This window comes from Ursus arctos, unplaced genomic scaffold (genome assembly GCF_023065955.2).
Source record: "Ursus arctos isolate Adak ecotype North America unplaced genomic scaffold, UrsArc2.0 scaffold_20, whole genome shotgun sequence".
Taxonomy (NCBI): Eukaryota; Metazoa; Chordata; class Mammalia; order Carnivora; family Ursidae; genus Ursus; species Ursus arctos.
The window spans coordinates 44142212-44154357 of NW_026622875.1; the positions used below are offsets into that span (position 1 = coordinate 44142212).

The 12146-nt window shown below is 37.9% G+C and overlaps 1 protein-coding gene across 1 annotated transcript in view; it reads left to right on the forward strand.

Annotated features, from left to right (window-relative positions):
- The window catches only part of RBMS3 (RNA binding motif single stranded interacting protein 3), a 632551-nt gene that overhangs the window by 559078 nt on the left and 61327 nt on the right, over positions 1–12146 (forward strand). The window contains exons 10-11 of the mRNA XM_057315983.1: positions 3243–3339; positions 5567–5617. Of these exons, the coding sequence (XP_057171966.1) occupies positions 3243–3339; positions 5567–5617 (148 nt within the window). The remainder of the gene's footprint in view (positions 1–3242; positions 3340–5566; positions 5618–12146) is intronic.

A 12146-nucleotide genomic window follows, 5' to 3' on the forward strand; every position in this document is an offset into this window, starting at 1 on the left:
TGACATCCAGAGGGGTCAATAAGTACCTAGTATTAGTCAGCTCCACCACCATAATAAAATACCATTGTTTCGGTGGTTTTAAACAACAAAAATTATTTTTCTCACTGTTCTGGAGCCTAGAAGTCTAAGATCACACTCTGGCTGATTTAGTTTCTGGTGAGGTCTCTCTTCCTGGCTGGTAGATGATTGCCTTCTCACTATGTCCTCACCCAGGCTTTCCTCCATGAGTGCTTATTGAAGGGAGAGCAAGTTCTCTAGTGTCCTTTCTTATAAGGACACTGATCCTATCAGATTAGGGCCCCACCCTGTTGACTTCATTTAACCTTAATTGCTTCCAGAGATGTTCCATCTCCAAATACAGACACATTGAAGGGACTTCAACATATGCATTTTGGAGGGACATGAACATTCGGTCTATAACATACATAAAGAAAATTTTAAAAATCACTACTTTAGATGGTGATAAGAGTGATGAAAAAAAAGAATAAATCACAGGAGAGGAATAGAGAGAAAACGGGGTGGAGATGGTGGTTGCTACTTCAGCTACAGACCTCTCTCAAGAAAGGAAAGGTGAGTGAGACCAATAATGAGAAAGAGGTAGCCTTAGGGAGATTTGTGGAAATAAGCATTGCAGGTAGAGAGAATTACAAGTTTAGTGGCCCAAGACAGAAGTGAGAATGACGGAATCATGCGACAGAAGAAGGTCAGTGTGGCTGAAAACTCCCTGGCTGATTCAGAGGGGTAGGAGAAAATACTAGAGAGGTAGGCAGTAGCCTGTTTGTGCTAGCCAATACCAGGAATGCAAATTCTGTTTTCATTGCAATGAAAAGCCATTGGAAGATTTTAGGCTGATTAATGTACAGATAAGATACCATTTAAGTGGCTCAAAAGACACACTCTACGTAATGTTTTAAAATCTTACCCATCTTTGGTACATGTAGTAAATGATGGATAATTTTTTTGAAGTGAAAGGATGGATGTTTGCTTACGCAGTAATCGATTTTGTTTAGAAGTCAGGTTTATTAGATATCATCTACAGAGTATATATTCACTCTTTATAGTGTACAAGTCTGTGAGTTCTGACAAGCACACAGTCATAGAACCACCAGACAATTAAGACAGAACAGTTACATCACTTTCCAAAATTCTCTCATGCATCTTTATAGTCGGTTCCCTCCCCCAAGCTCAGATTTTGATCTCCGCTGATCTATATAGGTTCTTTCTTTATAGTTTTGCATTTTTCATGTTGTGATAAAAGTGAAATTATAATATATGGAGTCTTTTGAGCCTGCCTTCTTTCATTTAGCATAATTCACTTAAGTTTCATCATGTTGAATGCATTGGCTGTTCTTATCTTACTGCTTAGTAGTGTTCTACTGCTTAGTAGTGTTCTACTGTTCACAGTTTATCAATTTAGTTGAAGGGTGTTCGGCTTGTTTCCCATTTTTGGCAAGTCCAATCAATAAAGCTGCTATAAACATTTGCTTTAAGGTTTTTGTGTAAACATAAGGTTTCATTTATCTTGAGTTCATATCTACCACTGGGATTGTTGAGTTATAAGATATGTGTGTGTTTAACTTCATAAGGAATTGGCAATCTGTTTTCCAAAATGACTGTACCATTCTGCATTTCCATCCGCAACAAATGAGAAGCCCACATTCTCTGAATCCTTGCCAGTGCTAAGATTCTCTTCTTGTTTTCTTTTTCTTTTCTTTTTTATGCCACTCTAATATGTATGCAGTCAGTATCATTTTTTTTTTTAAACTGCACGACTATAAACTTAAGAGGTCTGATGGGTATGGATAGTAAGGATGTAATGTGCAAGAGAGTAACTTTTTCAGCTACAATTTTTTAACCAAAAGAATATGGCTTTATAATCCTTGTTGAGAGCTAGATAAAATAAATTTAAGACTATACTCCCCCAATCCTTGCTTGAAGACTTTCACAGACTCTAAGATTAAAGAATTTTCTCATTGAATCCAGGAAACCTTGAAATCTAGCTCTCCTATATTCAGGCGGAGTCTTGTAAAATGCTTTTTTAGAATGGTAACCCATGAGAGTCTCTACTCAAAATATCAGTGACTTCTGAGGGTAAAGTTTTTGACCCCAAAACTCCAACCTCAGTGATGCTATTAAAAAACAAAAATTGAAAGTTGTAATTGATTTTTGTTAAGAGTACAGCAAAGTGAAATAATGATTTTGTTACCACTGAAACCCATTTTCCCAGTCTATCCTCACATCAGTAAAGTAATCCATCAAAGGCAACCTGATTTTTTCCATTCTGTGGCTGGCCACTCTGGCCTTGCACTTACAGTGAGACAGGAAGGAAGAAACAGAATTTGAAAATCTGACAAATTTGAACATTAGGTAACTTGTGACCTCTGTAAGGTGTAGCGTGAGCAGAGAAGGCTGTGTCACTGATTTAAGGACCTAGAAGCTGCCCTTTGAAAGATCTGTGGAAAGATCTGATTTGTGAAGCCCTATTCTTGCCCAGTATCATTTTATAATTGTTCGACAAAGAGCCCTGACTCAAAAACTCAGTGCTTTTCAGAGTCGACAGGAGTGTATCACAGAGCTCCAGAATCTCCTGGATTGAATCCAGAAAATATTCCTATCCCCAGCTAGACACAAATCACAAATGGTCCACTTTCTTCTCTTTTCAGGCAGAAAATATTTAGCTTAGTTTCCACATGAGTCCATGGACTTCTGCCTAGCACAAATCATATGGAACGCTCCAGGAGCTGACCCTCTTCTCTTGAATGAAGAGACACATGCAATTTACGTACACCTAACATTGGCCGCCTTTGTGAAGCTTGGTGTTACCATTTTGCCTTTCCCTCAAAGACCTTTAGCATTGCCTTTAAAAAAAAAAACAAAACAAAAACAAAACAAAACAAAAAACAACAAAAAGAAGAAGAAGAAAAGAAAAGAAAAGAAAAACAAACAAAAAAAGAATGCCCATGACTTTTCTCCGCCTGTTGGTTAAACATACTATTACACTCACCTGGCATAAGAGATTTTGTGCAGCCAATTTTATAAGATGACTCAAAGTTGTCATTTTGTTCAGAACGATTTATTTCTCTTAGTGGCATCAAACGCTATAAATCTCCCGGATGCTCCTGTTCACAGTTGGTGGAAAACATGAGGGTGGAACTCTTTCCCAGAAGTGCCTCGTAGCATTTGATAAGCAGCCAGGCATGCAGCAGCTTCATGAATCTTCTTTTTTTGTTTTCTGTTTGCAGATTTTATTCTTCACCGTACAGTATTGCAACCAACCGCATGATTCCACAGACATCTATCACGCCATTCATTGCTGCTTCCCCTGTCTCCACATACCAGGTATGTCCGATTTACCTGCACCTGAGGAGAGGTCTTTCTGGCCAATAATAGACTATATCAAGGCAAAAGGGACACAGTAGAATTTTTTTTAAATTGTCCTCAAACACATTAGTCACGTGTTAATGTATTATTACAAGTGTTAGCCCACACTTGGAAGGGCTTGCTTGCCTCTATTTCACTGAATAGTAAAGTCCACTGTGCTCTTCATTCTTCCTGCTGAGTTTTTATGATGATGCTCCTTTCCAGCCAACATTAGCGCAGCCTTCTTGCCACTCAGAACTTAACTTTGTTGGTCGGCGGTAATTTCGGTTGTCACGTTCCCTGTTGTGTCTTCTCTGCAAGCACACGTCTGGCATTCCCCTCACTCACTCCAGGATATTTTATCGTTGTCATCTCATTTTGTCACAGTTGTCCTGTGTGTCCATGCAAGGCTACATGGACAGATGCTAAATCATTTTGCCCAAGAAATAGGGAGGACTCTTAAAGTGGTAAAACGTTATTCCTACTTCCTGCTCTTCCTTCATTCTCAGTCCCGAAGAGGTCAAAAGAGACCTCACGGGTTCCACATAAAAAAAGCCAAGATTTAACGTGTGTCCTAAAGCAGATGTTGTAGCCAGTTAATTCTAAGCACACAGGTGGATTAACATAGTCCTACTTCTCCCTCCAAAAATACTCCTTGTCTTATTCCTTTGAGTTATCGAATGTGCTATTGCTCCCTGCTTCTCTTTACCTCATATTGTTCTTCAGACAATTCTTCTAACTCTACTTAGACAGTGCCTGTGGACGCTGCATATAGAGGGTGCCTAGTGTCACTTTTCAAAACTTTGGAGAGAGAGCGAGAGAGAGTGTACGTGCGTGCATGCCTGTGTTTCTCTGTATTTTGCAGATGGTGGGGGTGGATGGGTAAAACTGTAATGTCGCTGACTGCTACTAATTCAGTGAAGTTTCACCTTATTCAACCATTACATACTTCATTTCAGGATGTCCCAGCTGTCAGAGCATCAAACTTGAGACTATATACATTTTTCCTTAACTGATTCCCCCTGAAGCAGATCATTTTCATTCTTTTTCTGCACTTAGATTCTTGATACATGTCGGTGGGTGAACGGAATAGACTTTCATGTGAATTGCATTTGAGGGTCTCAGAATGGATGATTTCTTAATTGCCTTTTCTTGGGACCCATGAGGCTACGTGCAGGTGCTGTTCTGTTTTTGTTCTTCCTGCAGGCCTGCCTGGTTGTAATGTGTGTTTTTGGTTTTTTTGTGTTTTTTTTTCTTTTTTTTTTTACCCATTTAAAAAAAAAATCGTGGCCTGTGTTTCAGCCAAGACCACCCAATGAGCCCCAGTGTAGAGCACTTTGGTGACATGAACAAAATATCCACAGAAAAAGTGATTTCACTTGGGAGGGCTCATAAGTGGAACTTAACCCTAGCTCCTTTTTCTCAAAAAAGGAATCAGAGCAATTTCCTCTGTTGTTGATTCTCGCCTTACACCACTTTTTTTTTTTTTTAACCTAAAGTGCATTGGCGATTTTGTTAGTGTGAGCATATTGAAAACAAAGTATTCAGGGTTTTCTATGTGACAATCAGCCCTTACAGGCTGACTTTCTCATTTGGCTGACAAGGCACATTTCTGAACAGTTGGTTGGCTTAAATTCTCATTTTTATTTGCCATACCAATTACCATGAAAGAAAAAAAATCACAAACTTCCTTAACTTGGGTTTAACCCAAATCATTCCCCCAAATTTCTGATTTATCTCTTTAATTCTTCCCCCAACTTTTACCACTTGGACTTATTTCCAAGATGGGATCACTTGAGAATTTGAAATTAGAACCAATGACAGAAAAACAAGAAGTCTTAGCTGTCAACTCTTCGTTACTTACTTCTACCCCTGGAAGTTGACCTCTAAGGAGGAGGTCCCTGAGGCTTCCTAAGACTTTAGCCTCCGACACCAACCTCAAATTATGCTCCGAGGCCCAGCCTGGTCCATGTGGGCACTGCAGCCAGCCCCAGTGAAGTAGGAATTTGCTTTACATTTTACCATGTTTCGGGGACCAAATTAATCAGGTCCAAGAATTTCCTTTCTATCCTTAGTTCTGAGCACTAATTAGTTGTAAAGTCAGATGGACTCCACTTTCGTTATGACCTAGTGTGACTCCACTGAACGCAAGAACCAAGTTCTCTCTGTGATTGCTTTGTGCTAATAAATGCTGTTTGATGCATAGGTCCAGAGTACTTCATGGATGCCTCATCCGCCATACGTTATGCAACCAACAGTAAGTGTTCTCAGTCACCTGAGGCTAAATATTTCTATTATCCAAGTGCAAGCTTTTGTAATGCATAGAAGCTTTGGGGTAAAGCTTTTGTTATATTCCATACCTCTTTCAGGCAGCCATATTTTCCAGATGAAAAGCTGTTCCTGAAATTCTACAAAAGCATGTACAATAGATAGATGGTAGAGTTAGAAAGAGAGAAAGAGAGAGAAGTGAAAGAAAGAGAGAGGGATGAGACAGAGAGAGAACAAACTTAGAGGAAATAGCAGTCAACCTCCTAAAGTGATGTCTACCATTTGTTATGAATGGGAAATTTCTACTTCATGCAGGAATTCTGAACTCTGGACAATTAAATCCATTTATAGGGGAAAACCTTTCTGTTTTACTTCTCCTGTTATGCTCTGTTCTCTTTGGATGCAGTGTGATGTGCTTTGGGGGCCATTTTTAGTATCATGCCCAAGCATTGACTCAAAGCAATATATTTGAAACATGAACACAATAGTATACTAATTGATGAAGATATATAGAGATAGAAAGCAAGATTGCTAGATACCTTTTTTTAGGTTAACTAACTAGGGCCATTCTCTTTTTCTTTAGTAGAAAAATCTCTTCTAAAAATATTCAAACTCTATTTTCTACTTGCTATATTTCCCATTTTGTGGCACAATATTATATAAATTCCAAGGGAAAATATTACATATTTCATTAGAATCTAGACTGAAGGCTAATGATTCCATTTATCTTTGTCTAGGTCTTTCAGGTTTTCTAGCTCTGTAGAAGTATAAGATACAGTGATTTCAGTAGCAATATATTCATGAGAATGGGAATTAGGGGGTGGAGCGCTAGACAGAAAGTCATGTGACAAGGTCTGTGGTATACTCTCCTGGGCATGCTCACATCTGGGCCTTTTTTCCCCTCTTCTGTCACTGTATTAATGGAACCATTGGAAGGAACAAATGAGAGCATATGTGAAAATAGTTTTTAAAGTATGAAATGCTATACATTATTACTGACATTATCCTTCTTACTATAGAACATATTAGTTGTATAAAGAAAAAGCAGTGCTACATTTTAACCCATTTAAAAGCTAAACATCAATAAGTTAGCACACATTAAAGACCAGGAAACTAAATTCAGAGGCATCCATTTCTTGGGGTCAAAGGATCATAGCACCTGGTTTTCATATTTGAGCTTTGTCCATTTTTAAAAAAAAATAAGGAACATTCCACATTGCTGTTAACATTTTGATAGTTTGTTTTTTATTTAAAGAATAAAATATATATAGCTTAGCACAGCAGAACTTTAGACTGTGTTTTTCAAATTCCTCTATTTGCACTTTTTTATACACCTTGGGGGCTTCCTGGGTTGTAAAGTCAGATGGACTCCTGGGTTCATCTGGTCTATGTTCTGTAAATCATACGAACATACAATGAATCCAGGCTACACTTTCATATCTAAGTCATGAGATAAAATACAATAGACACTGCCAAACTAATATATAGCACAGGCTGAGCCAACACAGGGAAAGAGAAGTTCGGCCAAGTTCTAAAGTAGATACTTTCTAGAAGGAAACAACTACCTTATAAAAAATAATATCTTCATCTACAGGGCACTAATGCTAGCTTAGTCCTCACACTGAGGTGATGGACCATCTCATTGTGGCCAAAGGGAATGCACATCTGGCAAAATCCAAATATTTTTCCAGATGTCAAAATATGTAAGATTCTACCAGTACTTCTAGAACTGTGAGCAGAAAGGAAGATGTTTGCATCTTTATTTCAACTGTCACTCAGGACATTAGCAAAATTTTTCTTCCTCTCCTCCTCCATCCCAGCATGGCTTCAGCCCCATTTTTGGATGTATTATTTCTCATACATCTTCCTCCAGCAATAGCTGTGTGTGTGTGTGTGTGTGTGTGTGTGTGTGTGTGTGTGTGTGTGTGAATTTATCCCTTTGGATACTCCTTGCTATGGCTACTGCTCACTGGTACCTTATCACTTCCCGTGACTAGACAGTGCATCATGTTTGAGTTTAGGTTACTTGGTTTAAAACACAATATTTGTGGCTGGGGCAGATTCCTGGAAGAAGGAGTGCCTGGGCCACCCACCACTTTGTTGTCTTTAACATGGAATAATTGGCTAAACAGTGTCATAGAAACAGAGTTTGTGCCATCAATCTTTTCCCTGTAACAGTCTTGCTAGTTGTCTATATTGCATAAATAACCTTACCCAACCAGTCTTAATTTCATCATCAAACTAGGGGTTAAATTAATCACTGGATGATACTAAAATACAAAAATACTTAAGCAATCTCAGGCAGATAAAACAAATACCTGGATCTAAGAAGAATGAATGAATGAATGATGTGATGACTAATAGCGTGAGTTGTTGGTTAAGCTCTTTGAGATAGGAAACCTTTCTCTTTTATGGAACTCTGGGCAATTAAGCTTTCTGAGTCACAGTTTCCTCATCTGTATTATAAACATACTAATGCCTAAATAATTATGCACTTTGTTCATTAAAGGAAATAAGGTATTAAAGCTCCTAAAATTGAGCCTGGCAAATAACAAACACTCAGCAAATTACTATTATTATTATTTAGTTATATGAATACACTGAACATTATACTTGAGATTAGCCCAATTATATAAAATGAGAGTTGGTATAGAAGAAAGTTGAGAATAAGCAATAATCACCTATTTCTACCACATTCATACTATTTATTTAACTTACTTTGCTAATGAGTTTTTGGAGATAGCCATATGGCTATAAATAAGACAAATTGCTTAGATCGGTACTTTTTTCATTTACTTACTCTACCATTCAATACCTAAGCCAAGCAAAAAAGGTCTTCTGGGTACCTCCTTTATTGTCAGTAACTGGAACCTGCTTTACAAATAAATTCAAGGTGTCGTTATCTACATATCTCAAATACATTGCCCGAAATTCTGATCTGCTTACAACTGTTCTCCTCGCTCATGTTTTCTCTCCCGCATTTTTGAGAAAATCTCACGTATAAGCTCGAAGTGTAAACATATTTCTCCCCCATCACTGTGGACGCACACTGACTCCTACATTGGAGCCAGAGCCCTTAGGGTTCTCTTTCAGGCTTGACTCAAAGGACTCCAAGATTTCAACCAGGCCTGTATCCAAAGAGACTTCAGGAAAGTCTTAAAGTAGAACACTGTGCCGTTGGTCTTTACCAAGGTAGATGAAGGGTTAAAATGGGGGCGGGGGGAGGAGACGGGTAATGATTAGCAAGAGAGAATTGAAATGATGGGAAGAAGGAAAAGGAGTAGGCAAGAGACAAGAGAACAAGAGGGAGAGAGGGTAGGGAGGGGCAGAGGGAGAGGAAAAGAGAGAATCTTAAGCAGGCGCCACACCCAGTGCTAAGCCCCACATGACACTCCGTCTCAGGACTCTGAGATCCTGACCCGAGCCGAAATCAAGAGTCCCATGCTTAACTGACCGAGCCACCCAGGCACCCTGAGGCCTTTCACTCTTAAGGGAGAGGGGATAAAATGTCCTTGACTGCGCTGTAATGATCATCCTGGTGTCCGTGCAAGAAAACAGTTCTCTGTCAGTTAGTGGACTCTGGGACCTTATCGGGTCCCCTGGAAAGTTGTCAAACCCCACTTAGGACGGCAAGAGCATTTCTGTTCACACTTTGTCATTGTTCCCCTGAACAGACACGGAGGAGCGAGCACTGTTAGACGACTTTAGGAGCTCACTTTTTGCTGTGAGGAAGTAAAAATGCTGACTTTGTCAGTGCAATCGGTTATTCATTGCAGCTTCTCCGTGCAGACCTCTGTACTGTACTTTGAAATTCCCCATCACACTGACAGAATTTTAACAGATGATGGATTGCACCAAATATCTAGTCTGCATAGCATCGTGTTACATTGGAATCTTATATGAATGCACAATTGAAATTCCCGTGTTGCAATACATTGGATATTTTGTTAAATCTGTGCTGACAAGGCGAAAAGATGATGGTTCCCGAGAAGAAGCATAGTCCTATTCCCTTAAATTGTATTTAGCCTCATTTGAATCATAAATCTTCTGCTCTTCATATGGTTAGCATTATATTATCTCAAGGAGAAAGGTCAGCTTTCATTTTTACTTAATTACAAATTGGGGATCTAATTACAGTAGTGTAAGAAATGCAAGATGCCCTATTGTATCATTGGACGGTCTGTTGCCGTGCATGGCTAAATTACGACTTTTATGATTAATAAACCTTAACTTTATAGCTAAAGAGTAAATATAAACTCCCCCTCTACAACAAGGCTGTTCAAGAAAGCTCCAGAACATTTGATTTGGTCATTCCTTATCAGCAAACAAGCAAGGCCTAAAGGCTTAGTTTTGGAGGTTGTATCCCACAAATTTGTAGGTGTGTTTTCTGTAAAAGCACATCACCTAATGTGGAAAGAATATTGCAATCATTTGAATTCTGTTCAGAAAGCAAGGTTTTCAGATATTATCCTTTTACTCCAACACTTGAGCTGAGCAAAAATCCTGAATCTCATAGTTTCATTACCAAAGTAATAAAGTCAAAATGCTTTGGCAGTCAAAGCAGTTAACTTGGTAAATATGTATCTATAAGCCAAATCTTTTTTTAAGTGCATAGCCAAAACAAAACGACAGTGACTCTAACCCATTTATACTATTTCTACTGGAAGAGAATTCAAATGAGTGAGAATAACCTTAGGAAAAACATCTTTAGATCATCACCTCCTTTTAAATATACTGCTGGGGTAGAGTGAATATGAACAAAACCATTTCCACAGAAAGTCTCTTAGACCTTAACTACTATAAAAAAAAAAAGTAGTACTGGCTTTCCATTGTTAAATGTAACTTCAAAATTCTGCAATAAGTTTTCAATAATAATCTAAAAGAACCCATTAAACCATGAAACTCAAGACTCATAATTCATACATGCCTAGAGCATAAAGTCCTTTCACTTAGGACCCCTTCACTGACCAATTCTGCTCTCCAGAAATAAACCTAGGAAATAAATGTTTATGCCACCATCCAGTGAATTTTTTATGCATACAAAAGTCCGAATGTACTTGTGTGTAAATGTGTAAAAAATATGTGTTTTTAACATCTATACAAGATCACTCTACAAAAATTGTGTTGCAAGTTGCTTTACTTTTTCCCAATGATAGAATATACTCGATGTCATTGCATGAGTCACACATAGATAGATGTCAATTTTTAACACTTCATAATATGCCATTATATAAAGGCACCAAAAGGCATTTAAACACTTTCCTGGTCACAGTTCTTTACGTTGCTTCTAGCACTTCCTCATAAACTCAAGCCTGTAATACTGAGCACTTAGGAGAAAATATCTGTAGAATAAACTGCTGGTCCAAAAAGCATGTGTGTTTTAAGATTTGATATACATTATGGTCAAATTGCACTTCAAGGGAGAGTGTCTGCTTCTCCATGGCCTCAATTAACCCTGGGCATTCTCAAGTTTCAAATATTTTGTTAATGTGATAAATAGTGAATAGTACCTTGCTGATGTTTTACTATTATTTCTCTGGGTCCTAGAGGAGTTGAGTTGCTTTTCATGTTTATTGACTATTTTTTTCCCCTTGGAGCTCCAAGTTCATGTGCTTTGCTCATTTCTCTTTTGGGGTATTGCTCTTCTATTTTTAAAAGATGCTATTGCAATTAGTTAGCATGGTCATAGACAGTTTAGATATTTTCTGCTTACTTTTACTTTAATGTTTTGGTGTTCATCATGCGGAACTTTAGTATTTAGTATTATGTGTTTCGTATTTAGCAGTTCTTCCCCTTTAGAGCAAGGGTCAGTGAACTTTTTCTTTAAAGACCCAGACATAAGTATTGTCAGTTTTGTGAGCTGTATGGTCTCTTTCACACCTAGGCCGTGCTGTGGTTGTAGTGTGAGAGCAGCCATAGACAATACAGAAATGAACTGGCATGGCTGAGTTTCGAGAAACTTTATTTCCAGAAGCAGGTGAGGCCCACATTGGTTTCTAGGCTGTGTTTTGCCAGCCCCTGCTTTAGAGCATCTGGAATAAATAATAAAACACCCGATGTCTTTGCTTATTCGTTTAGTGTTTTTTGTTGTTACTTTTGGTTTTTCGAGTTTAATAACTTTTTTTAATTGAGATATAATTGACATAAAACATTGTATCACCATATGTTTTATTATTGTGTTTATAGTAAGTTTTATTTTCAAGTTTTGTTACTTTTGGAGTTTATTTTGCAATATAGTATGAGATTATGGTCCAACTTTTTTCCTCAATGGGTAATCAATTGTTGTAACAACTTCTGCCATATAAATCATCTATATTTTCTCCACTGATATAAAATTTTATTCCAATTTTTAATCATACAATAACTCCCTTTATATCTTTGATATCTTTCTGGAATCAATTCTGTTCTGTTGATCTACATTTTGACCATTACTCTAGTATTTTAATTATCACTTTGTAATACCATATATATGACAGGACTTAGTCCGCAACATTATTTTTTGTTGTTGTTTGTCAAGA